Source organism: Oxyura jamaicensis, chromosome 3 (assembly GCF_011077185.1).
Source record: "Oxyura jamaicensis isolate SHBP4307 breed ruddy duck chromosome 3, BPBGC_Ojam_1.0, whole genome shotgun sequence".
In the NCBI taxonomy this organism is placed as follows: Eukaryota; Metazoa; Chordata; class Aves; order Anseriformes; family Anatidae; genus Oxyura; species Oxyura jamaicensis.
This window is the reverse complement of record NC_048895.1, coordinates 71,773,598-71,799,432: the sequence shown is the minus strand read 5'-3', so window position 1 is coordinate 71,799,432 and position 25,835 is coordinate 71,773,598. Positions and strand designations below refer to the sequence as shown.

Sequence of the window (25,835 nt, the reverse complement as noted above, 5' to 3'; positions counted from 1 at the left end):
ACCCGTTTTCCTGAACCAGTCATTGAAGAAACAACATGCATATCTGTCCTAGCCGTGGGAACCAAGAATGGGATTCACCTCACCTGGTTTCACAGCTCAGTACATCAGTTGGCTGGGTGTCCTCATTCAGAACTATATCCCATTTCTAAAAGTTGGGTCTGACTCAACTTCTTTAGACCCAACATTAGGTACTGAAAAGAGATATTTTGAGTACTTCCTCCCTACGCAGAGCAGGGCTACAGCAGAGCCTATAAGCAGACACAAGGAGAAATGAATGTGCTTTTGTTCTGGGCTGTAAAAACATGTATTTCTAATGAGCTGCAATCTCCTGTTAGAGCTGGTAGCTGTAGATCATTTTCTCCCTGCAGCACAGCAGAAATGTAACTCTCTTTGATAAAACTAAAAGTAGTAGCAGCATCCAAAGCAGCACACACCAGCATCTGTCACTGCACAGACTCTGTCTACCTTGCCCCAGAGCCATTGTCTCAGCCAGCATTGCTGGTGAGGGTGAGACGGGCAAGATTTCCTTCAGTGCCATCATTCTGTGCCTGAGTCACACACACATGGAAAAGAGGTGGTGTGCATTTTTTTTTAGTCTACCTTCCCGCAGAGTAAGAGAGCGTACAAACTCATTCACTCCCCAAGACTTTTGAACCTGTTGACTCATTTCAAACAGATTGGATGGTCACGACGGATAAAGCAAGGAGTGCAAAGGTTCGTGGGTCTAGTGGAAATGTGGAATGCATACACACATGAGTCCCACATTTGCAGCCCTCCAGTTCTGGCCACCTGTCTTATGAGGTGTCAGGGGATGCACACAGGTAAGAGCAGAATACATTTGTTAATTTCTCTGTGTGCTTCTCACCTGCTTCGCACCAGCCAGCCTGGATGTGGCTGGCATGCTGCTGCCTGGCTACTTGCATCTCTGGGAAATGGCATTTCTCTTTGCAGCTAGCTTCACCCCTTTTATCTGCATCTCTCCAGCTGCTGGATGTGCTGCAGGTTATGCTGCAAGGGCAATCACATGGTGCTTTATTAAATAATTTGCCAACAGATCCAAATCAAGTGGAGTTCAAACATGAAAACACCTTTTTACTCTTCTTACAGAACCTGCCGAGCTGCACTGGGCATTTTCACTGCTGCTGTGCTGGGGAACAGGGCACAGCAGCAGCAGGGGCTGGGGCTGCACCCTGCCCTTGTCTCCCTCTCACGTCTGGGTGTCTTAACGGAGGGGTAAGGAATAGGTAAGGAAGAACACTGGCTTCTTCAAAACCCAGACAAAAAGCATTGATGGTGTCTGTGCCTTTCCTTGTTACTAAGAGCAAAAGAAAATTAAAAAATGTTTCCCAGTGTCATCTTACAGCCTGATTTTTTTTTTTTTTCAAGTTCAGTCCATGGCAGTGACAGTGCTGTCCTTGAGGAGGGGTTCCTTTGAAGAATAGCACCCTGGTGACAGCAGGTAGGGCAGTGCTGCCTGCCCCTGCTTGCTCAGGTTTGCTTAATGAGCCAGAAGAACCTGGAAACCCTTGTGAGAATGGGACCCCCAGGAGCAGCCGAGGCCAGCCTCGCCTCTCAAGCTTACCTTTCTTCATTTGGCCTGACGTTTTTTGGCAGACTAGTAGCCTGTGGCAGGGAATTGGGGAAATGAGACTACAGGGAGCAAGTGAGCATGGCCAGGGACCTCTGGAGGGAAGGCCAGAAGATGGATGTGAGAAGGCTGCATGAGTGGCAAGGGTCGCTCTGCTGAGGTGGTCAAGGCACCTGTGGGCAGATCAGGCAGGAGAAAACAAAGCAAAGTCCCTGTCTCGTTCATGAAATAAGGTGCAGCTATCAGTACTGCTTCTGATAATGCATAGAGACAAGAAGAAAAATGGGGCCTGGACTCAGCCTACCACCTCAACAGCCTGCAGGAGATGGTCAAGCTCTTCTTGCAGGTCTTCACTTCAGGCTGTGGTTTATGATTTGCAGGGCAATGTCCCAGTGAAAGAGCAACCCTGCATCAGCCTCTGGGTGCACAGAGGTGCTGTTTTAGTTTGTTAAAAGGAAACTCTTAAAATCCTCTCTCCTGATATCCTGATGACAGCAAAATGTAGGCTGCTGGTGGAGCCGCCCAGGAGCCAAGGAAATCTCCTTGTGCAAGCTCAGAGGGGCAGGATGGAGAACTGAGGTGGAGGGCTGAGCATTTCATTTTAGTGTCTTTTATAAAAGTAGCTACTCCTGCGGACTTGCAATCTCATGATGGCTGTTGGCCAACCCCTCCTGTCAGCCTTCCTCCACTTTGTCTCCTCACCTTCGCCACCTGGCCTCCTCTCCTCACTGACAGGCTGCAAAGCTTCCCAAGGAGGAAGGTCCTCTCTTCATCACCTCTGCAGGCTCTTACCCTACCTCTGCCCAGGAGCATCTCTGAGGGCGTAGGGGGGTGAAATGGAGGCCGGCCACCTTTCTTACCTGCAGTCAGCTGAAGATACCACCTGTAGGCCCTCTGTATGAATCCCTGCTGGTCTGCATCTGGGCACTTTCAGTCCAGGACCAAGCAACCTCCCCAGAAAGCAGGAGGATGGTAATGCAGAGCACATCTCTCTCTTCTAACCCACCACCAAATATGATTTACAACACCAGGATCCTCCAGCCTCAGTTTCCTTGGTTGAAACCCTGGATACTGGCAAAGCGAAGATGCCCAGGGTGTCTGTTTTTAATCAATTAGGTGATGCTTAAACAAATATTTTCTTAAATACATGAGTGTTTGTAGTCCTGATAGGACTCAACCCACAAAACCGAGTCTGATTCTGAACCAGAAGCAATTAAGTTTAAATTGGGTTTTGTATTTTAGTGAGTCCTGCTTCACATACTCAGTCAAGCAATGGCTAGTTCAGATGGCCTTGTTTCTGATCACACATTTTGCCCGTGTGATTTACAGGTTGCTTTCCAGAGGTCCCCTCCTGCCATTAGCTTTGTTACCAGGGAACTTGCACAGTTAACAAGCCTACCCTCCTTGAACTAAAGGCTCACAAAGCAATCTTATTTATCTACAATCTTCAGACCTGTGAAGAAAGCACCAACTTCTCTTTTGAATACAGTCACTTTCTTTCTCATCTTCTATGCCTCGCACAGAAGACAGAAGCTTTCATCACCAATAAGCCACAGACCCTCTCTGCTCTCTGTTAAATGTTCAGGGGCAAAGATTTGGAACAAATGAATGCAAAATGAGCAACATTTATATTATGGCCATTTCAGTTCTCCAGCTGAGTCTGTAATTGGCTGATACTCATATTTTTTCCCTCTTGCTTGTCTGGCAGTACTCTGGCCTTTGCTTTTATAGCTGTTGGCTTTTTTTTTTTTTTTTTTTTTTTTTTCTCCCCACAGTTTTCTATAGTTTTTGCAAGCAGTGTCTGCAATAAATGGGTAAGCCTCACAAAGTGGCTTGCTCACTTCCAAGAAGAATCCAGATATCTAAGTAATTTCCCTGAAATGCTTCTAGTGTTTTCCTGAACCATTAATGCATTGTTCATCCTACAGAAAAAATGAGTTTGAAAGAAGGACCAGACACCTAAGTCAGAGAAGGCCAATGTATTCAGGTCAGACGTAGGGAGACAGTGAGGAAGAAGAGGCAATGTCCCTACACACCTCACTTGCCCCCTCACCACACAGAGTCACTCCCAAGTGCATTTGGCACAGGATGAGATCAGGAGGGGCTATGCTACTAAATAAAAGAGGAGCAGGACTAATGCCCTTCTCCAGAGCATCCACGTGGTGAAGGCTGGCCCGGTGCAGCAGGCCAGGGAGGATGCTAGCACTAAGCAAGGCTGGGAGCTCTCAACCTTTTCTATTTGTAAAAAAGGAGACTTCCAGCTGTGTAGTAAGAAATACAAACACACTTTATAGCAGAAAACAGGAATTGTTACAATGAGCAGCTTGAGGTGATCTGGCTGTTCTCTGCTGGCATTATTGCCTCCTGTGCTACTCCAGGCATTTCTTTTTTGCTTGCATACTGTTCTCCTCAATTACTTTACCAAGTAAATGCACTTTTGGCACAGAGACAGCCCTGGTCCTGGGTACAACCCCCATCATTCCCTGCCTTGCTTGAGTCCACAAGAGTGACTAAAACTTCTGTGCTTTGCTCCTTGTTAAATTATGTCTACTGAATGAAATCACCAGGGCTAATGTGTCCCTATTTGAAAAAGAGGTGGGAAACCTCCTTCCATCAAAATCTGCTCTACAGGTGGCTTGAGCACTAACAAAACCATTCGCTCCTCCTCCTGTCCCACACAAATTGCACCCATGCATGCACACAGCAGCTTGTTCGTTTGTACTAATTATATCCACATTAGAGTGAAGCCCATCAAACCTCTGCACTCTGTCCACAGCCCCGCAGGCAAGCAGGGATGCGAGCCACCTAAAGCCACTGGCTGCTGCACTGCGGTGGGTTGGGCACAGCAATGGCATGGAGCAGAGGGCTGGGACATGAGAAACATGGCTGCAACTCAGAGGAGCTCAGAGCTGCCTCAGGAAATAAATTGACCCCCTAAATCTGAAGAAGTGATATTACAAAAGTCAATAGGGAAATAACTTTTCTTAGACACAGCGCAGGAATTTCACTCATTTCTCACATAAAGTTATCCTTATTCCTTAGGGACCTGCTGCACTTTTATATTACATTGTGAGCAAAAATACTTATAAAAGATCTGTCCCTTTCTGGCATTAACTGGAGTAGCTCTTGGGTTTCTGCCTTCAGAGACTTCAGGGACCACAGCTTCTGAAGATGCTCCAAGCTTTCATTGCTATGCATGGGAGACACATTTTTATTCAAACCACATTTTAACGTTGGAATCAGATGACATAAATAAAAGGATCCTGAACTTAATCATTAAGCGCAGAAACAAGAAAAGCACATGCATCACTGCTACAGTCCTCTGTGTTAGCCAGGGCTAGACAGTCACCCCACTGCCAACGCTTCCTGCTTGAGAAGAAAAGCTCTGGTGTGATCCAAACCCTTCTGTAAACTCACGTGGGTTCAGGAGGGAAACCAGAGCCTTCCAACACAATTATCTATTTGTGTTAACCTAAAGTAACATATCCACTTGACAAGGTGACACACAGTGTCTGAGATGTATTAGACTTGTGTCACAAGAAGCAAGGTGAAGCCATTTGCTCATGCCCCAGACCCCTGGCGGGACCAAGTCCCGGTTGCCCCACAGCACATAGTACAAGCAGATGGCTTTGGCTTCCCCATGGACAAGCACCCACCAGCCACCCTCCTGCCCGGGCAGCCTCTGGGCTGGGTGTTGCTGGTGGTGTTTTGGGCTATCAGCTCTGATTCACGCACTGATGCACCCTACCTGCAGGCTCACTGTCCTCATGGACACCAGATCTGCCTTAGGGGGAGGCTGCAGGTGGCTCTCAACATGCAGAACAGGCACATCTGGAGTAGAAGCGTGCTGGGAAACTGCAAACATCCTGGACCTCAGACCGTGGGAACACCAAGTGGCAGGTTAGTGAATCTGGACCAAGTGTGGCTGGGGAGTAAAGCTTACTGACTGCAGCTGGTCACTACAGCACACAGCATGTGAGAGCGATGTTTGCCACAGCTTGACTATATCATTATTTGTTTTTTTTTAAATAAACACACCACTCTCACTTTTCAGAACTGCTTTGGTACATTTCCCCCCCCCCTACAGTGAGTCACTTTTTCCTGTTTTCTGGATTATTTTTACATTGCGTTTGGCAACAACCCTCTGTTCATCACCTAGAAACTTTACACTGAGAACAAAGATGCTGCAGCTGGCTTGTGTGTCGTCATGTGTATACCCTGGGTAATACATCTTGCAAAACTGGACTGATTAAGTGTCTGCTTTAACTGCTTTAACCTTCTTAAAAAAATATAAAAATAAGGACACAAGAGATGAAAGGCACCACTGGAGGAATTTTCAGTGCTTTTGTCCTTGCAAATGCTGATCAGTAGAAGGTACGCTACAAAACAAGCTCTGAGGAAAAGTAAAGGAAAACCTTCAGGTTCACTATGGAAACTATTCACACAGTTCATCCCCCATGTAACTTCAGCACTAACTGGTGAGAACAATAAACAGCAGTAGCAGAAGTCAGATGTGCTCATGCCATCCAATTTAAGCCTCCAGAAGAGTGGGCTGAGACCGGAGGGGAGCTCATATTTTGTACCCACCCCGTGCACATGGTGTTTTTTTCCCCATGACACATTGAATTGCTTAATGGTTCTTGAGGTGCCATTATTTTCATTTTTTTATATGTCTGTATCATAAAGTTGGCAACACAGGTCCAGCATAGGATGGCGATGTCTTCCACTGCAGCTACATTTCCTCCAACTCCTTGGGACAAAACTGTGAGTAGCAGAGACAACTCACAGCTCCACAGCAATGCCTGGTGCTGACAAGGAAGAAATGTCCATGTACACACTCAGGCACACAGTTGGTATGCCTCTCTTCACGAAACCTGTCTGAAAGTGCAAAGGACAGAAAATAGCAGGTTGAAATTCTCCTTGTATCTTTCTTGGAAATCCAGGGTGAATGCCAATTGATCAGGAGTCCTCAAGACAGCAGTAGTAAGACAGGCAAGGTGCCCCACTGCCAATGCCTACCTCTGCATCCCAACACCCAATGTAAGATTCACTCTCTAGCACAGTAATTCAGGTGGGACCCAGCTCCACCTGGGTCATCATTATGTCCCAGACTCTTCGGCTGAAGCTATTTCCTCTGCTCAGAGTTTATCCTATTTTTTCCCTCAAGCTTTCTTAGCTCCTTTATCAGCACCCAGAAGAGATGACTTTATCATGCTTCACAGTGGGAGATCTTCCACACTTGCAGGGAGCCTGCGAGGGACCAAGGCACAGTGCCATCCACAGTGCATGATAAATGGGGCCCTGCAAATACCAGGAGAAATTTCAGACTTGATTTATTTTCTTTTCCTTCCACTTACTCCTACTTTGTGCATCCTCACGTAGGACACTCTCTTGGCCTTCCCAGTGCATCATTTCTCCCCCGATGCTTTAACACCCTTCCTCTGAGCAGCCCATGCTGCCCTTTCTAGCAATCACCAGGCAGCAGGACTGCAGCATCATTTCCCACTGCCCCAAAATTAGCATGAGAAACAAGCACATCAACTATGAGCACAGGCAAATGTGACCTTTTCAGAGGCTGAATTTATTTATTTATTCTGTTGTCACTCATTTCTCTGGTGCCAAGAAACTATAAGAAAAAAATAAAAATGGTGCACTGCCTCCAGAGGCCCACCCTGTGTGGGGATGTAGCCAGTGGCTGTGGGGGACTGGCCCTGTGGGGGACTCTGCAGAGCTATATATGAATAAGTTTCGGAGAACTCCCTCACCTTTGTATTAGTCATAATACATCACCCACCAGAAGACTCAGTTGGTCCTGTTCTGTTTTTCAGTGGGGAATGCTCTCACTTGCCCTCCTCCAGACCATGCACACAGAAAACTTTTTTTCTGCTTGGCACCAGGACCTTCCTTCACTTTTCTTGGAGAGGTGCTGGGAACCCCGGCGATAGGTCACTGGTGGGATGCAGCAGCAAGGCAGGACCCTCACCAAGGTTCCCCCAGCAGAAGCCCTGGGTTTGGTTTGAACATTGCTTGCACCAAGGCACAGGATAACCGTGCTCTGCCCTGGCTCATGTTTGTTTGAAAATAAAATAAAATAGGACCAGTGATAGCAGGAATCCAGGAAAGGAAAATCAAACAAACAAAACATACAAAAAAAAAAAAAATCAACAGTTATGTGAACTTTGGGGCTCGTCAGCAGCAAAATGTTATTTTTGCCCTCTGGGCAGGAGGCAGCAAGCTGCTTCAGCCTGGGGGTCCTGCGTCTCCTCCAGGCTGGCAGGTACAGTGGGGAGTTAAGGGAATAATTCACTTTTATGAACCACTATGGTGAAGCCTCTCCTGCCTACCAAGATACATAAATACCTGCATCAGCCCTTCCTGTGAGACATCCTCCTATCCCAGGAGATCTCAGCTGGCAGAAGGACATGAGGTCCGGCACCAGGTTGATGGAAGCTCACCTGAGCACCTCTCTTTTCATCAGGGACAAGTAATCTCATGTCTTTGCTGACTCAGCGTCATTCCCTTTTGTCAACAGAGACTGCCACTGCTAATGGTGTAAAAATAATGGCTGAGGACACAAGATCAATAATGCTTTTTGCAATATTGTCTCCCAGTTTAATAACCTCATTAAACTAGAAATCATCTGTAGCAACTATGTCAGGTAGATTTAATATAAGTTTCAAAACACCTGGGATTGCATGAATTCTACCATCTTTTGTTAATAAAAATGACTCTGAATTTTAAGGTTTGTCCTAAGAGTCCATTTCCCAGCCACTGCATGGAGCAAGGGACAGAGCAAGGGGCCTTTAAACTGGGAGACCCCATGTGGATGGGGTGCACATGGATGGGCCCCTTCTGCCCCTGCTGGCTTCTTACCCTGCGCAGCAGGAGATGCAGAAAGGGTAAATTCAGATCAAAACCCTGCCTTTGAGAAGCAGTGTGGCTTCACCTCGCTGGGATCTGTGGGTTTTCAGTTTCAGTGCTGTAGGCTCCCCCCAACACTCACTGCGAAACTCGCTGCAAACCACCCGGCTCCACGTTTGCAGTGGTAGGAGGCCATGAATAAAGAGCCTCCAGTGCCCAGCCTGAAAGCAGGCACATGTTTGCAAAGAAATAAAGCCAGTTTCTGCTCTGCTCAGCACAGCCACTCTGGAGACACAGTGACAGATCCATAAGAAAAAGACCCTCGCCCCGAGGGAGGCCAGTGGCACCTGGCTGCACGTCAGCAGGGGCCCACCTGCCCTCTACGAGAAGGGCTTGGAGATGAGATCAGGCTCCCCTGCAGCCCACCAAAGCTTAAGGGACTGCACAAAATCCTACATGAGCAGCACCCTACCTCTCCACCTTTTAGGGGAAACTGAGTACCAGCACCAGAGCAGTGTTTTACATTGCTGGGTATCCTTTTGAATGACTAAATGACAGTGAGTAAGATGTATTTACATATGTTATGGCCTATTCTCCCACTGGAAGACGATTTGTGTAGATAACTTCCATTAATGTTAAAGGGAGTCATTCACATAAATCCTAACCATGTTAATGGCCAACTGGCCTCCTCTGCATAGCATTTTGTGGTGCTGCATTTAGTGAGCGCAGTATAAGCGCAGCTGACTTAATATGCAAATAAATTCAAGTATTTGCTGAGCCATAAGAGACAGTTACTAGGCACATCTCTCATTCATCGTTTATATGGAAATAGACGGAGGCTGCCAGACAAAATCAGGAGTAAATGCTATAAACATTTCTTAAGGCAACAGGGGGAAGGGTAGTGAGTCCCCAGATACACGTAAGTAATGGTCACAGTTTCTAGACAGCATCCTCTCCTCTTTTTGTGTGTGTCCACTGCATATCCACACTGCTGCCTCTCCTTGAGGCATCGCGGTTCCCTGTTCTAACACCAGACTCTCTCCTGTCCCCCAGCGACATGGCAGGGCCATGGTGACTTGTCCCTGGTCAGGGTTCCTCACTCAGAGCCTTCTCAGCACCTGCCCAGCTGCAGGAGAGGAGAACATCCTCCTGGAAGAGTTGGCTACCTGCTGTGACACTCTTTTCCTGGCACCAAACCATGGGTACCTCCTCTGATGGCACCTGGGGTGGAGAAGGGGAGAGAGAACTTTTGCACCTTTGCTTCTCATGGATATTCTCTTCAGAAGCTTCACATGGCATCTGCAAGGTAGAGCCCTCATAAAGTCTGTGCTTTTCCAAGGCAGAGGAAAGATATCTTCTGTAGTAAACAGATCTTTAAAGTGCGTCAGATACTACAGTACTGAAGTCCTCCTTCCGTTCCTTTTGCAAGATCTTGAAGGTGCCATGCCAAACAGATGTGTCTTCCACACATGGGGGATGACATGGAGCTATCATTGCTTCTTCCTAATAGTAATAAATTAAGTCGATTCACCTGTTTACTGCTCTGGATGGAAAACTAGGAAAAATCCTCTCTGTATTGCACAGTTCAACAGCTCACCTCATGGCGGCCTGCAGCTCCCTCACGAGGGGAGCGGAGGGGCAGGTGCTGAGCTCTGCCCTCTGGGGACAGCGACAGGACCCGAGGGAACGGCGTGGAGCTGGGACAGGGGAGGGTCAGGCTGGGGGTTAGGGAAAGGTTCTGCACCCAGAGGTGGTCAGGCACTGGGACAGGCTCCCCAGGGCAGTGGTCACGGCACTGAGCTGCTGGAGTTCAAGAAGCATTTGGACAATACTTTCAGATGCATGGTCTGATTTTTGGGTGGTCCTGTGTGGAGCCAGGAGTTAGACTCAATGATCCTTGTGGGTCCCTTCCAACTTGGTTCTAGGGCTCCTATGCACACACGTACTCATGGATATATGCGCATGCATGTATTAAAAGGCCTTGGCTACCATGAATCTCCACAGCACTCTGCTGGGCTACATCCATAACAAAAGTTGTGAGGCTTTTCTGTAGGAATCCCAGCAAACCCCCTAGGTCCTTCTACCATCCCTGGTGTCAGCTCTGGGCTGGTGTGGTACAGGCGGGAGGGCGCAGTGGTGAGGGTGCCAGCGGGATGGCATGACAGGCAGGCCAGAGCCACTGCCTGGGCTCGTATTTGACCTTGGGTCACTCAGCTCCATAAAAAATGGTAGCAGAGGAAAATATTAAACAGTCTCTGTCCCTAATGCTGAAACTCCTCTTGTAATATTGCCCTGTGGGTTTGTACCCAGTGCACCCCTTTCCCTGTTCAGTGTCTTCCTCACATGTTAAAGTCTCTTATTTATGTCTGGGCATATCTCTGGCTAGCTTTGGAAACTCCCTCCCTCAGTCTTCGCTATCTCCCCCGACACAGATATTTCCCTCCCTTCTGTGTCTACAGGTGCAGATAGAAACAAACCTATGGCATTCATTTTGGAAATCAGATCATTTTATACATTAACTTTATAAGAAGTACTCCCCACCCCAAACCCACTTGCACTTTGGGGATGATTTGGTGGCGCTGACACAGGGGACAGGTGATTTCCTTCAGAAATAATGTAAGAGAGTCAGGTCACCTGGAGAGCCTAGTTTAGCCCAGCATTGCTTTTCCGATACAGAAACCTAGATTGAATTCTGGATTGTCTGGATTGACTTAAAGTGTTTGAATGAGACGTACTCTCTGGCCGTGGGTTTACAGGCTGCCTGAACACCAGCTGGAGCTTCTGAGGATGGTGACAACCATAATTCTCTGTAAGTCTGCTTGTGGCGCAAGAGGAGGTCTTCAGTTAGAGACTCACCTGCACATGGTGTCCTCCCCACGGCTGGCCAGTAGAAGGAAATAATTTGGAGCCAATGTTGCTAAAGGCTTTCATGTCACCAAGGAGACTGCTGCATTATAGGGCCATGGCTTCTCCCTCTTGCTGGCTGGGTCAGGCCAACATGCACCAACGTGGTGTACACAGCCAGCTACCTCCAGCCAGCCTGCTCCTTCAGAGAAGTCTCGGGAGACCTGTTTTGCCACGTTATTTCCATTTTCAGAAAGCTGAAGCCCGCAGGTAGCACTTTTGTCTCTGGGGGAGCTCGTTCTCCAAAATCTTCCCCTGCAAGTCCTTGGGCACGGGGACAGCATGTCTCCACATGCCGTTAGATGTAAGTCAGTTTTGAAAGCAAAAGCACTCACAGTTTGGGTAGGTATTGACATGCTGTGTGTGGGATACCTGAGGGAGGACAAAGTGCAAGACAAGAGCCTTCCCTGCACCACCCAGCAGGTGAAACACGCCATGCTTGGGGGCACCTCACTCACATCACATGGGGTGGTGGAAAAAGCTAGGGTGAGGTGGGGAAGAGGGTGAAGGATGGATGGAAAGCAAACCCCGTCCTTCACATCCCACACCCAAAATGCATGGAGCAAGCTGAACAGTTGGAGAGCAAAGGGCTGGCATTTACAGCAACGTTTCTCCTGTAGGATGGGAATCACCCCTGAAGATGGGGTCAGGATAAACTGCAGGGCAGCAGCAAACTGCTCTGTTCAAGAGGAATTATTCATCCTTCAACATAACATAATTACACATCCAGACTGTCTCTGGGCAATTCTTTATTCTGGCCAAATTTACACTAGTTCCTAAAGGGAGCAGTCAATCTTAATGAACGTCTTACAGTTTCATCATCTTTGTAAGGTTTTATTAGAAAAGTAGAATATCAGAAATTTACATCTTTAATTAGTAGATTTTAACCCTAGCTTCCCTGCACATCTCCCTTTCTTTTGTCAGTTCCTTCATTCTAATCAATAAGAAAACTTGGTGCAAAGATGCTTCCAAGATTGTAGATTATTTCCAATTTTATTAATCAATAGCAAATTTAGCCACTGCCTTTGATGTGTCCGTACATTGTGATTCTGTTTCAAACAGCAGCGTGCAATCCCCTGACACACAGATGCACAATTTTGAATGATTTTTTTTTTTTAAGACACAGCACAACACAGAGAAAATTTTCTTCCTTTGCACAGGGAACCAGTTCCTCGTGAGGCAACTTGCTATGACAGAATTAATGCACGTAATTCATTATTTCCCTTTCAGGTGAGCCTGGAATATCCTTCCTCGCACACATAAACCAATAACAGTTCAGTCACTCTGCGAGCACACCCATGTTGACCATCAGCTGCTAATTGCTGTAGCTGCTCATTATGGTCAGCGGGAGAGCTCAGCTCTATGTAAATGCAGCTGACTCCTCCTTTGCACCATTTTAAAGCTGTAGGTAGAGAAGTAGGGCAGGATTTCAGGGAGCTGGGGGATTTCTTCTCCTCATGGCCAGGTACATGGAGGAAAATCACATCTCAGCATCAGGCCCCCATGGGGCTGGTGGTGGAACAGGCAGACACACCAGCCAATGGACTTGTGTGTTTCCTGTTCCTGGGCGGTGGACAACAAACCGTCCCACACCCTGCTTCCTCGCCTCTCCTTGCTGTCAGTGCCCTCTTCTTCTTTATTTGATTACCTTACATTCTGGGGAAGGAAGGTGCTCAACAGAGACGTGTTTAAGGTCAGTTCTCACCTTGCTGAAGCTTGGAGTGTCACCCATGTACTGTGACAGCATGCTCTATAGTGTTTCACTTTAAAACTTTTTAAAAAATATTTCAAAATACATTATTCGTGGCAAGCACAATGATAAGAGAAGGACTGGGGGAAAAGCCTCTCACTGCAATTTCTTCTTTTCAGATACCACAGCTCCCATTGAGCACCCATACCAGCAGCTGAGGAACCTCAGAGCAAGGCATTCATTGCCCAAGAAAGAAAATTGCCTCTTTCCACCTGCTCTTTTCCCCAGAATATGAAAGTACTGGAGTTAAACATTGTTGCTAAACGAAATGATCACAATATCAGAGTTACTGTGCTACATCAACAAAGCATTTATCAACTCTGCAGAGTGTGTGACCTTATACAGCACATGTACTTTACAGCACATGTACTTTTTCTGTGGTTGGTAGTTTGTTGTTTTTTTTTTTTCTTTTTCTTTTTCTTGCCATGCTTCCATAATCCACTGCTAACAAGCTCATGTCCCTGCCAGCCTCTCTAACCCAAACAGCATGAGCATCAGCCAAATAACTTTTATGATGGGGCAAAAGGGTTCTGCCTCATTGGGAAAATCAGTGCGACGTCTTCATTAAAATGAGAAATCACCTGCAGCCAGAGAGGACTGGGAGACCCCTGACCTATGCCAGACCACAAAACCTGCACATTCACATCTCCCAGCCACATCCTCAGCTTGTGTTGTACGAGGCTGGAGCCAAGGGAGCAATGCTGACTTACTCCAATCCCCGGCTGTATGCAGCTGGAAAAGAGGCTGGCAGCGCATTGTGGCAGGGATGCTGCAAGCACTGCTGTGGCACAAGGACACTTTTTAGACTACATCCCTGCACCCACAAACAACATAATCCCTGCTGTTTCCAAGTATTTGCTATTTACCCCCCTCCTGTGTGCTCTACATTTCTCTCTAAATGCCCATTCTAAAAGCCCTTGGTCTATCCTTGAGCAAAGTGCCTTCAGAAGCCTCTTGAATTAAAAACAGGCTGAAACAAAAATCCACCCCCACCCAGGCAGAGAATTTCAACAACTTTCCCTCCTCATCTTGCCAGATGCACTTCACATCCCCACGACAAGCCCCGTATGCACCAAAACCAGCCCCGACTCCGGTCCGACAGATTGCTGCAGTGGGACGAAGCCAAGGCAAAGCAAACCCGGCTCGCTCGCAGCCTCTGCCACGTACCAGCTCCCCGGTACCGGCCGCGGAGTTACTCACTGACCCACGCTGGCCTTCACCCTCGGCGAGCGAGGCGCTGGCTGCGGGATGGGGCTGGGGAGGCAGCGGTGGCTGGGGACACTGGGGAGGAGCAGGCAGGGCGAGCGGGACGTGCGTGCATCTCCTCCAGGTGTGGGATCCTCCCTCGAAGTTATCTGGGAAGCACCTGGAAGGGCAAAGAGACATAACTCTGCTGCTCCTCAGGCTTGAAGGGAAAAGCCGGCACACAGACAGCACCGTTCCCTTCGATTTTGCAGCAAAGGGCAGCAGTTCGACTGAGCATCTGGTTGGAAGGTACGAGGAGATTGCAGTTAAACTAATTGCTCTATCAGCTGCACTAAAACCCCGGATCTGTGGTATAAATACTGCCTGCTAAGTATATTGCAAAGTAAGTTGCTTTTGAAACGGCATTTACCTGGCAGGAAAAAAAAAAAAAAAAAAAAAGAAACAAAAACCAAAACAAACAAACAAACAAAAACAAAACAGAAACCCCACTTGGAGCCGGGTTTGGAGAAGCTGGACGCTGCCCTGCAGCCCGCGCGCTCCGCGGCCAGAAGTGTGCACAAACTCGTGCACACAGGTGCTGCTGGCACGGCACGGCACGGAGCAGCCCTGCAGTACAGGCTGCTGACCCACTGCACCTTCCCCAGCACATCCCGCTCTGGCACCAGTTCCCAAACTGGCAGGGCTGGGGAGGGTGCCTCTGGGGATGGGTGCCAGGACGGCAGTGGCGTCCGGCTGTCCCACAGAGGGTCTCCAATCTAGGAGCTGTAAAGTTAGCGTGCAAGCAGAACAAGAACTGCTCGAACAAGGCTGAAGAACAAGAAAATCAGGCAGAAAAAAAGAAGCATGCTTTCCCCTTACCTATTGCCTCTGCTCAAACACCGGGCAGTGCCTTTAGAGAGCCCGGGCATTTGGAGCCACAGGGCAGAGGACTTTCGGCACATGCACCCAGAGCCCGGCAAAAGCCATCTTCTCCCTGTCTCTTAGCACAGTGCAAGCCTCCAGCAGCTCAGCTCTCCAGCTGCAAACATCTCATTAGACTAATGCATTCAGCACAGGCAGAAAACTCGATTTACCATAGCTACAGCAATGAATTTCCATTACGATGACAGCTTCAACCACATCATGTCCGGAAAACCAGCCAACCACTGCCTTTTAAAGAACACACACATTTTACACGCAGAAAACGAGGGCCCGTGTGCCGTGTCTCCTTTCTCTTCCCGGCTAAACGGAGAAAAAATTGCCATGTCTGTGTAGTTCAGAGCTCCGTGACCCAAAAGGTAAAGGCAGACGGACTTTTTTTTTTCCACATAGCAGCAGCGGTGTGGTGCGGTGCAACGAGCAGAACGGGTGCTTGCAACATTTCTACATTTTACCTACCCCTCCTCTGTTGCCATAGAAACCAGCCTGTATCATCATCCCTTTGTCCCGATCCTGCAGCAATGTGGCCCAATACCGAGCTAACGCGATGGGCAGGACCGGGCGCTCCAGTTTCGGACAAATTAAACCCAAACTGGGGGAGTGGCGCTTGGGACCTTTTTGCCTGCAACACCAGGAGCACGTGGGTACTGCAGTGCTCACACTCACACATCTCTGCACATACACGGAGTCTGGAGCCCAAAGATATATTTACAGGTATGGCCAGGCGATGATATTCATAGTACTTGGAGATATTGGTCACCACAGCCATGCCGTGGCACTTGGGCTGGATGCAGGACTGGCTTTTCACTGCATTTCCAGCTACTCCCCTTTGAGAAGGCACCGGCTCTTTCCTTATCTTGTGTACCACCAGCAGCTCTTACTCCTCACCCCCCCAACATAATACACATAATAAATAATGATCATAATAATCCCGTCACGCTCCATTGTCTGTGCTAGATCAAATTGTACCAGCAAAGGGGCTCGTCGCGGTTGTTTGCGAGTGTCGCGCCGCTCCCCGCTGCCCACTTCACACGCTCACAGGTACTGTTACCCGGTGTTTATTGCCAGCCAAAACGTGCTCCTCACCTCGCTTTATTTCCACTCCTGTGAATGTTTCTTCGGATGGGCTTGCAGCCGTGGGCCCTGCTCACTGGTTCTGTGCTGGCCTGGCCTTGCTGGTTTTAGGGGAGCTACGGCTGACCCATCACCACAGACGATGAGGTGAGCAAGCAGTCAAGGAAGGAGAAGAAAAGCAACCGTCCAGCTGCAGGATGGCCGAGTGCTTGGCTACCTCTTAAAAGAGGAAAACTTTGTACCCCTAGAGATAAAAGAATTGAGGTTTGGAGAAACGAGGCAGCATTTTTCTGTTTTGTTTCTTCTGTTTGTTTGTTTCTGTTTTTGCTTTAGTTTGCATTCAACAGATAATCTTAGGTGTGAACAAATATATTATCAGCAGAGAACTGGGACAACCAGTTTGTGTCTTCCTCTGCTGGTGTCTTTCTCCCTCTTCTCTCTATTTGAAAAAATCGGGGCCAGTGGGCCAGCACTCACAGATTCCCCTATAACAATAAAATGGAAGGTGGCTGTCAACACATGCAAATCTCAGCTGCAAGTTCCCTAACAGGGAAAATGGAAAAAACAAAACAAAACAAAAAGTTGGGTTAATCATGGCAGGATCTTTTAAAAAGCCTGTCTTCTCTTTTAAACTGTTCAAAATGTTGACCGTGACACTCTTAGCCATCCCTGTCGCTTCCCATTTCCTCAGCAGGCACGTTGCGGCTGTGGCTCGTCGCGCCCAGCGCTGTTATTTGTGTCACACGATGTTACTGGTGCCATCCCGCGTGGGCACAGCAGCACAGCACGGAGGCATCAGCTGCAGCTTCTTGCAGAAAATCTGATATGAATACGGTGCAATGCAACAGCAAAGTGCTGGGGAGGGGATCGGGATTTTATTTTCTATTTTTTACTGTTGTTGTTAATGCCGTGCATGAGTTTGCAGTCCTCAAAACGCATCCCCACGGAGTGCAGAGCAAGTTTTGCTCTGTTGTGGATGTCAGGGTTCTTTAGGCTGGGCTCTTTGCAGGGCTTATTTGACAGTAAAAGTTTAAATGGGAGAGTTTTGAATTTGGGTTTAAAACAAACAGCTGGTCTGTAGGGCAGCACAACTTCCAAAAGCAAGAGAGGATGAGATGGTTTTTGGGGGATGGTTCAAAGCATTTAAATCTGAGATGGTTATCAGGCCTGTTAGCACAAGAAATGGAAAAGCCCCACACAACAACAAAAAATACAAACTTGGGCTCCCTTCTTCGCTGCGCCCTCCACTCCCCTCCATGCTGGACTGATGGGCAGTCTCAGGTGCCCATCACCACCCACACAGGAATAAGGAGGGGAACAAGGAGGGGAACAGTGCTGATTCCACTGAGGGCTGAGCAGGTGCCGGATCCTGACCGCACGCCATCCACTCTCCCCAGCTGCACCCCCCTGCAGCCCCACGCTGGGCAGGATCACACCAAATCTCCGTCCCAGGCAGGAAAAGCACCACCGACGTTAATAAACTCCCACGGATTGTCATTTTATTTCAGGCATCACCCTGTAATTTAAACAATTTGATTCTTTAAACAATTACATTCAATTACCTGCGGATTTCCATGAAATCAAAAAGCATTCAGGTTAAGTGAGAAAGGAAATTAAATATCCTGAAACAGCTTAAGCGTGCGCAGCCCTGCCTGGTACGTGGGCAGGAGATCAGCGAGGCGGGGGCCCGGAGTATTTCTTGCTGCCATCAGCAGATGTTTGACCGTGAGAGTGACATTGGTGACATCCAGCCCCTCGGTGACCGCTGCACAAGGGGCGGTGGCAGCAGTGGGTCTTTCAGGGCTGCTGCCTGCCCGGGTTATGTCCTGTATGTGATTGTCCCTCATCTTTACTAGGCTTTTCAGTTTATCAAGGTTTTTACCGATAAATCTTTCCCGATGCTGAATTAATCACGCGACAGCCACCCTTATCCTTCTCCACCCCCCCAAGCTTGGGGAGATACAGTTGGTTAAGGTACGATACAATCTGGTCTAAGGGAATGAATTTAAACAATCACCTTAATTACAAAAGCACCAACATCTTTCAAGAAAACAGGTCTCCAGGGAGGGCAGCCTCTGATAAGTCATCTCTGATTAAGTCGTATGGATGCATGAAGCCGGGGGGGAAAGGGGACGTGCCTCCTGCCCACCACCTGCTCCCACTGCGGGGGGACCACAGCACCCCACAAATGGCACCTGGGAGGCCAGGGCTCACACAGAGCAACGTGGGCATCCACATTTAACGTTTCTACCTCCGAGTGAAGCCTCTGAGACATGGCAGTGGGCTGCAGTAGTGTGCCTGCCAGGCTGAGCTGCAGATGAAGCCCAAGCCCCAGCGTGCCTCAGAGAGGCAAGGGGCAGCTCCCAAAAGCCACTTCCCATCCCATGCTCCCCCGACAGCCCCACAGGGTCACCCAGCTCCTCCTCCTCACCACTTCGCCCCTGGCTTCAGGACATCATTATTTCCCAAATCACTAAACGTCAGGAGTGGCTTTGTAATTTGCCTGGTTCTTTATTACACTTATTGATTTTAAAATATTTTAACAGCTCGTTTATTGCTGTGTTAAAGAGCTCAGAAAGGCAATAAAGTCACACGGCATCCTTAGCAATAAAAGAAATAATCCTTTAGATCTGCAGAAAGGATATCTTCTCCTTTCGCTTCTGAGCTTATTTTAGGAAAAACAAACAAACAAACAAACAAACAAAAAACAAGAGTGACAGCACCCAAAAAGCTGAGTGCCTGGACAAAATTCCCTGCACCTGAAGCAGGCAGGTGCAATAAGGTGTGATAACCATAGGCAGAACTGGAGCACCAACACAGCCTGCTGCAGCTAAGGAACAAAGAGACCCTTTCTTGCCTCTGGGTTAAGGGCCATGACACAAATGGTCATTTTTGATGTTTTTATTTATGCAGCAGACTTCCAATTGACCGCATCTGCCTGTCCAGTGCTAGCAGTGATGCTTAAACCCTGATGAGCCTGCAGGTGTGGCATAAGAAGGTCCTGCCATTCACTGTCCTGTTGATGCAACCTGCATGCCCCTGCTTCCAAATTTGTTCCCTGCAGAATTTATGCAATGTTGCAGCATCGCACAACACAGGGTCTTTGCTCAGCACAAACTGAGCAGGTACTGGGAAGAGCATCTTGCTCCAGAAACGCTGAAGCAATGGCAATTACTGCATCACTCTTCGTGTGAAGATCAAGGAAGAGTCAGGATTATTTTTTTGCATGACTTTCCATTGCTAATTATATTAGCCATGCCTGACAATGATAAGGCATTGAAAAGCTGAATTAGAAACTCTTCACTGAGTAGGCATCAGAATTCTTATTTGTGAGGCAACACACTGAAACGTCAGCTTTTTATTGTAAGAACCGCAGTAAGGCACAGAGAGCACCATCCCATCAGGGGAGCGCTGGATGGGGGGAAAGAAAGTTCAAAGAAAAAACAGAAGAAAGGCTGGGATGGCCACCTGGAGAGTGCAGGGGGCTGCAGAGCTGCCCAGGGAGCCCCAGCACTGGGCTCCCTCCTTATAGCAGCATCCCACGGGCTCACATGCTGCTTCTGCAGTGAAAACCCAGTCATTCTTCTACCACCATGGAAAACAAAACAGTTTAAATTGCATCAGGCACCTTTCCTAAAAGTGTACTTTTTTTAGGCAGCATTTCCCAAATGGAGATTTCTCTTATTCTGGGAAATTTCTAGGATTTGATTAACCAGCATCGTAGCTCTAACTTTTGGCTGTTGTATAGTGAGGGACTGTGAGCTAGGAGGTGCTGTATTATGACACGTGAAAGGAATCTATTTTAATAAATGTCACGATAAACAAAAAATCAATTGCTAGTTCAGTGGAATGATAACAGAAGCAACAATCTCAACATCTCATTTTCCAAGCACCTTTCCCCAGTAACTCATCTTTAGCAGCATAAATGGACAGAAATAAAATGACTGTGTCTGGGAAGCAGTTTAAAAACAAAACACTCCAGATTTCCTCTTTTCCTCTTGGATTAGTGTCGTGTCTTGCCATCATTTTCCAGCTTAGGGCCTCTCCAAGGTACGTCAGCCACCAGACACCCACGGTTGTGCTGGCAGCTCCCCTCTCCTCTCTTGTGCAAGGTGCCTCCTGATTTTGTTCCTGGGTGGTGAGGAGGATGACACCCAGCCCCGCTGAAGGGACGCTGGTTTCACAGTACAGATGACCAGAAGAGAACCAGCAGCTGGGTGCCAAGTCCTACCACGGATCCTTCCCCATCTCCTCCTTCAGACACTCCCAGCACCCGGGAAGCAGGCGTTGTTCTCAGTCCCCCCCACATTTGTCACCCTGAGAGCAGCTGAGTACAGAGATCATGGAGGAAGTAGAACTGCAGGTCCCAGACAGGTGGGGCACAGCACACCTGGAGGGGGTGGATGCCAAGCCGGCCATTCCTACCAAGAGACCCAGCCCCAAAAACGTGTCCTCCAACCATTCACAGCCACAGCAGGCAGGGGACAGGGCTGGGCAGCAGGCAGAGCCACACAGGAGCGTGTCTTCCCCACGCAGACTGCTTGCTCGCACACCTGAGGTGAGGCTCGGGGGCGCCATTTTGTGCGGGGGCGTCATCTTGTGCGTGAGGCCCGGTGGTCCCAGCGCCTTCCTGCAGTGACCACCTGCCAAAACATCCAGGGCCACCAGCTTTGGTTTCTTGCCATAGCTGAAAGGGCAGTAAAAATATATGCCTCCACATAAGACACGTTTGCATACTCATTTTTCTTAATTCAATAGAAAAAAGGAATAAAATCAGTCACCATCCAAATTCACTGTAATTATCTCTTTTTCTCTTGGCAAGTGCTATTTTTAGTCTATATGCATGCATAGTCATACTATAGTATAGCTATTTTTTAAATTACATATGCCAGCATAGTTTATAGATTTTAATTAGCCGGGGAGTTGGATAGCCATCATCAGTCAGGAGCTGTATGTTGTTTGCATACAAACTCAGTAGAGAAACTCCCCACACAGCATCTGCTGGTACCACCAAGGATGGGAAGAGCCTCTCTGGTAGCCAAAATTTGGCACAGACTGCCGCCTGTCAAATGACAGGACTACCACGCAAGACAGCCTGGCTCGGGCACTCAGCAAAACCCAGCACAAGGATGAGAAATCGGTGCTAGAGCAGGGCTGCCACCTACCCCAGGCATCAGGTTTGGTTTCTAGTTGGCCTGCACGTGTCACAGGTGTGACTCTGGTCACGGCAGCTCCAGGCAGGGCTCTGTCCACTTTTGTATGCTGGGAAAACAAAGACGGGTGAAAGACAAACCTAGGTTCCAACCCGAAAAACTTTTCAAACAAAATTATTGATGGGGAATAAAAAGGTACAAAGTTACAGAATCACAGGATGGCTGAGGTGGGCAGGGACATCCAGAGGCCACCTGCTCCAACCCCCTGCTCAAGCAGGGACACCCAGAGCTGCTTGCTCAGGACCATGTTCAGGGGGCTTTTGAGGATATCCAAGGAGGAGACCCCACAACCAGGCAGCACTTTTCTTTAAACAAAACAAACAAACAAACAAAAAAAATCAAGAACAACAATAACAAAAAAACACTATCAGTGACCAGGAGAACATCAAAGCCTGTTTTATCCTCAGTAACCTCTGAGGATAATCTATATACCTGGATTTTATTTTACTGGTGGTAGTGGAAGTACTTTAGTGTGGTTTTAGTGCACCACAACGTTGCATGAAATCAGGAATCGCCAGACAGGCTCTGCTGTCCTTCACCCGTGTATAGCTCTGCAAAGACTTGTCAGTTCCTGTCACAGGGAGGCAATTATTTGACCTAGCAAAGCAGGTTTGAGCTTTGCAAGAGGCCTCTGCTCAATGCCAGAGATGGGACAGGTTTTCTTTCCAGCTGCAGAATAGCTGCCAACAGAAGACGAAAAGAGAGCAGAATCAAAGCATGCTTCACAGCAGTTATCAGAGCTAGTCAATTAATTGCTCAGAAGTTAAACTTCAGAAACCACATTATAGTTATAATAAAACTAATCTAATTTCAGTGGTGATGTTTTTGAAACAAAAGGTTTGTTTTTTTTTTTCGCTACGTTTCCCAACCTCTGCTATTTTGACACTTCCATCACTTTTCAGGCTGGCATGATGCGCATACCAACAAGCCTTGCCTGTGCCTAACAAGCTGAATTATTTTATCACTGCCTAGCCTAAAACCTCGCATCTACAGAGACCTGGATTACAAAGGCTGGTGTCAGCCCCTGCGTTGGTACTGTTGTAATATTTAACACTTAGCACTTACATGGAGATTCAAAGCAATGTGATGTTTAATTGCTGTCATTCCTGCAAGTCTCCCAGGCTCACATTTGACCAAGGGGGCTGTGCTTCCCTTTTAAAAGATGCCGGGGTTTGAACAACACAGCTCTATTTTTTTTGTTGTTTTAATTGGCTTTTAGCAGCAACCATGGACATAGCTGAGCTGGGTAGGGCTCGCTGGGTAGCACGTGGGCAGCTCTCTGACCTGCAGCTGCTGGTTTGGATGCCCTGGTGACATCTCATGGGCTTTGCTTGAGGCATCTCCGCCAATGTCCTTCTGCAGAAGGACAGAGAGGTGCCAGGCAGGGCTGGCTTCAGCTGGCTTCTCCAGCAGGGGAGATGGGCACCTCGCACCCCACCATGAGGCTGAGATACGTGCTAGATGTGTTAAAGGCAGTTTTTTGCCAGCAAAGGAAGAGCCTGTGTAGACGAGACTCTGTATTTTAAATCACCAGTAATTTTTAGCATTCATACTATATATTAAATGTGAATGTGAATGTAAAATATAATGGGGCAACTTTTCATCATCTGAATGAACCCTGCTGCAAAGGAGAAGGAAAAGAAGAGATCAAACCAACCTAACAAATCTACATCAGGAGGGAACCATAAAAAGATACAACCAGATAAAACCTTACATAAGGAAGTTAACTGCAAAGAGTAAATCTTCATAACTTTGGGAAGAAGCACCTGTGCCCAGCAGGCACTTCTGCCATGTGACATTTAAAGGGAAGCTAACCATAAATGAGGTTGCTCGAATCATCTTGCGACAAGAGCAGGGTGATGGGAAGCTGCTGCCTGTGTGTTCTGCATAAGACCAAGAGAAGTGCAGGTTCTTGTGCATCTGAATTTGTTTGGAGAGACAACACAGCTGGGCAACTCAAGCAGATCATACCCCCAGTGCAAAATGAAGCAAGGACTATCACATTTCATCTTTTCATTTCAGGCGACCCAAGTGATTGTCACCTGGGCCTCGGAATCTCGCCACCCTGTTATGGACAGCATCTATTTTACAGCCATTATAGCCTAATCTCATCTAATGTGATTTACACATAATAATTAATGGAGCTTCAGCTGTAAGGAAATTGGTCATTCAATTTGAGTTTAATTTACTGCACATGCATATATTAGGAAGCACGAATTCCGTAGCTGTGATCAAGGCACGGAGAAATGATTGTGTGCTGTGAAGGAAAAAACAAAACACCCAATAAACAATATGCTGCTGGCCTTCCACTCCTCTTACTCTCCTGAAGCACCTCGATGGGAGGATGGCACACAAATAAATCCAAGCATCTCGACATCTGGAAATACAAGGAAAACATCCCCGTTGCTACTGCTATCCTATTTCCCAGCAGTGGGAAACATCAGACTGGCATGTAAGTGACGATTGTCTCATTCTGATCCCTGTCTACCTTTGGTCCACCAGAGAGACTGGGGTGGGTTGCAGTGTGATGGCTGCAAAACGAGGTGCATCTGTGGCATACACTTGAGCAACACCAGTGATGGAAAGCAAACTGAGACGAAAAATGAAAGCTCCTCAAACTGAGGTGAAAAACGAAAGCACCCAGTGGCACAATTTAGGATTCCTGGAGAGCTTGAAATGGGTGAAAGGAACAGCAAAGAAGGTAGGTACATACCTGCTCCCCACTCCTTTTAATTATTGATTAGTTTTTATTAATAGAGGAATACCAAATGTTTCTCCTGCAATCAGTCAAAACCTAATAAATATACACAAAAGGTAATAACACTGCCTCAAGGCTACAGGACTGTCTACATTTCAACTAGGACATTTGGGTGCATGTCATTTAGACTTCTGGAAATACCAATTATCAGCAGTTTGTTCAAAGGTGGTCCTCACGTACCAATTTCCCAATGGGGGTAAATCCATTCCCTTGTCTATGGCAGGGAGATTAGAACTAGGTGATTTTTGAGGTCCCTTCCAACCCAAGCCGTTCTACTCCTGTTTATTTTACAGGAATAGCCAACCTCTTTCTAAGTTGCTGTAGAACTTGGCCCAGTAAATCTAAACACAAGTACATCAATCAAGGCTCAGCAACACCAGAACTATTATTTGTTAAAAAATACTGGATAAACCTTTACTCTTTTCCACTGGGAAAAAAAAAATATATATATATATATATATATATAATAATAATAAAATAAAAGTAACACTAAGGTCAAGATCTCACACCTCAATTGTCCCTAGATTGCCCTTACAAAGAGTGCTCTGCCTTCAGCAGAACACCAGCTCTGGAGTTCCCACACCTGTGACCTGAACCCTTAAACCTGTGAATTCAATTTCATCCAATATTTAACACCAGCATTAGATATAAACAAAGTTTTCTGTTCCCAGCTGTGATCATACCCAACAAATTCCCAGAAGTCACCACGCTGTGGGTCATATTGATTCTTTAGAGCAAAAATACAACATAATTCTAACTCCTGTAAACTTATCTTTTACATGTTTTTTTTTCTAGGTTTTCTCTCCAGAACATATAAACATCTCCAGCTTTGTCGATGAAGCTGGTTATGTTGCTTGCATGAAAAGGAAAGCACTCAACTTATTTTGAAATGAAGGTGGATAAATTAAAAACAATTTCTCAAGGTGGTCCATGAAGTCTCCTTTGTACCATGACATCCTACGCAGGCAATGTAACTTCCCTGTTTAATTCTTAAAGCATACCTGTGGAAGGGTTATATACACTGGGAAGCTGAAAATGTTTCTTGATTCAACACGCATTAAGTAGATTGTATGTGATTTGGCTTAAAAATATTATAATTAGCCTTACAATCTATTATGCTAATTAGATTTATTATAAGTTCCATTGCTGGTAACTGTTCCACTGTTTGACTGAGTGACAAAGCTAAATGGTTTGGGCAGAAAATTATTTCTACCAACTAAATAGCTTCTGTCTAAACAGGCTCAAGTTGCACGTTAAAACAAGTTTACACACTGACATGAAATAAACTGCAAGCCACGAAAATCACACAGATGTGCAACAGGAGCAATTTTGGTGTTACATCTAGAGTTCAATACCAAGCAGGAATCACCAAAGATATCTCGTATACTTGTGTTTGTTTCCTGAATTGCCAAGGTCCCAACATAGCACAGGCAATAAAGCAGATGCTTAAACTACTAAATAAAAAGGAATTTAACATACATTCAACTTCCAATGCAGGTTTTATTTTTAAATAATCCTATAGGAATTCCTATCTTATAAAGGGTTTCCTTCAACAGTCTTTAA

The 25,835-nt window shown here is 47.0% G+C and overlaps 1 protein-coding gene across 1 annotated transcript in view; it reads right to left on the bottom strand.

Annotated features, from left to right (window-relative positions):
• The window catches only part of SCML4 (Scm polycomb group protein like 4), a 59,013-nt gene extending 43,392 nt beyond the window's left edge, over positions 1-15,621 (bottom strand). Inside the window, exons 1-2 of the mRNA XM_035322879.1 lie at positions 15,383-15,621; positions 14,308-14,469 (exon numbers count right to left, since the gene is read on the bottom strand). Coding sequence (XP_035178770.1) covers positions 14,308-14,469; positions 15,383-15,407 — 187 coding nt within the window. The 5' untranslated portion in view covers positions 15,408-15,621. The remainder of the gene's footprint in view (positions 1-14,307; positions 14,470-15,382) is intronic.
• Positions 15,622-25,835: the final 10,214 nt, after the last annotated feature.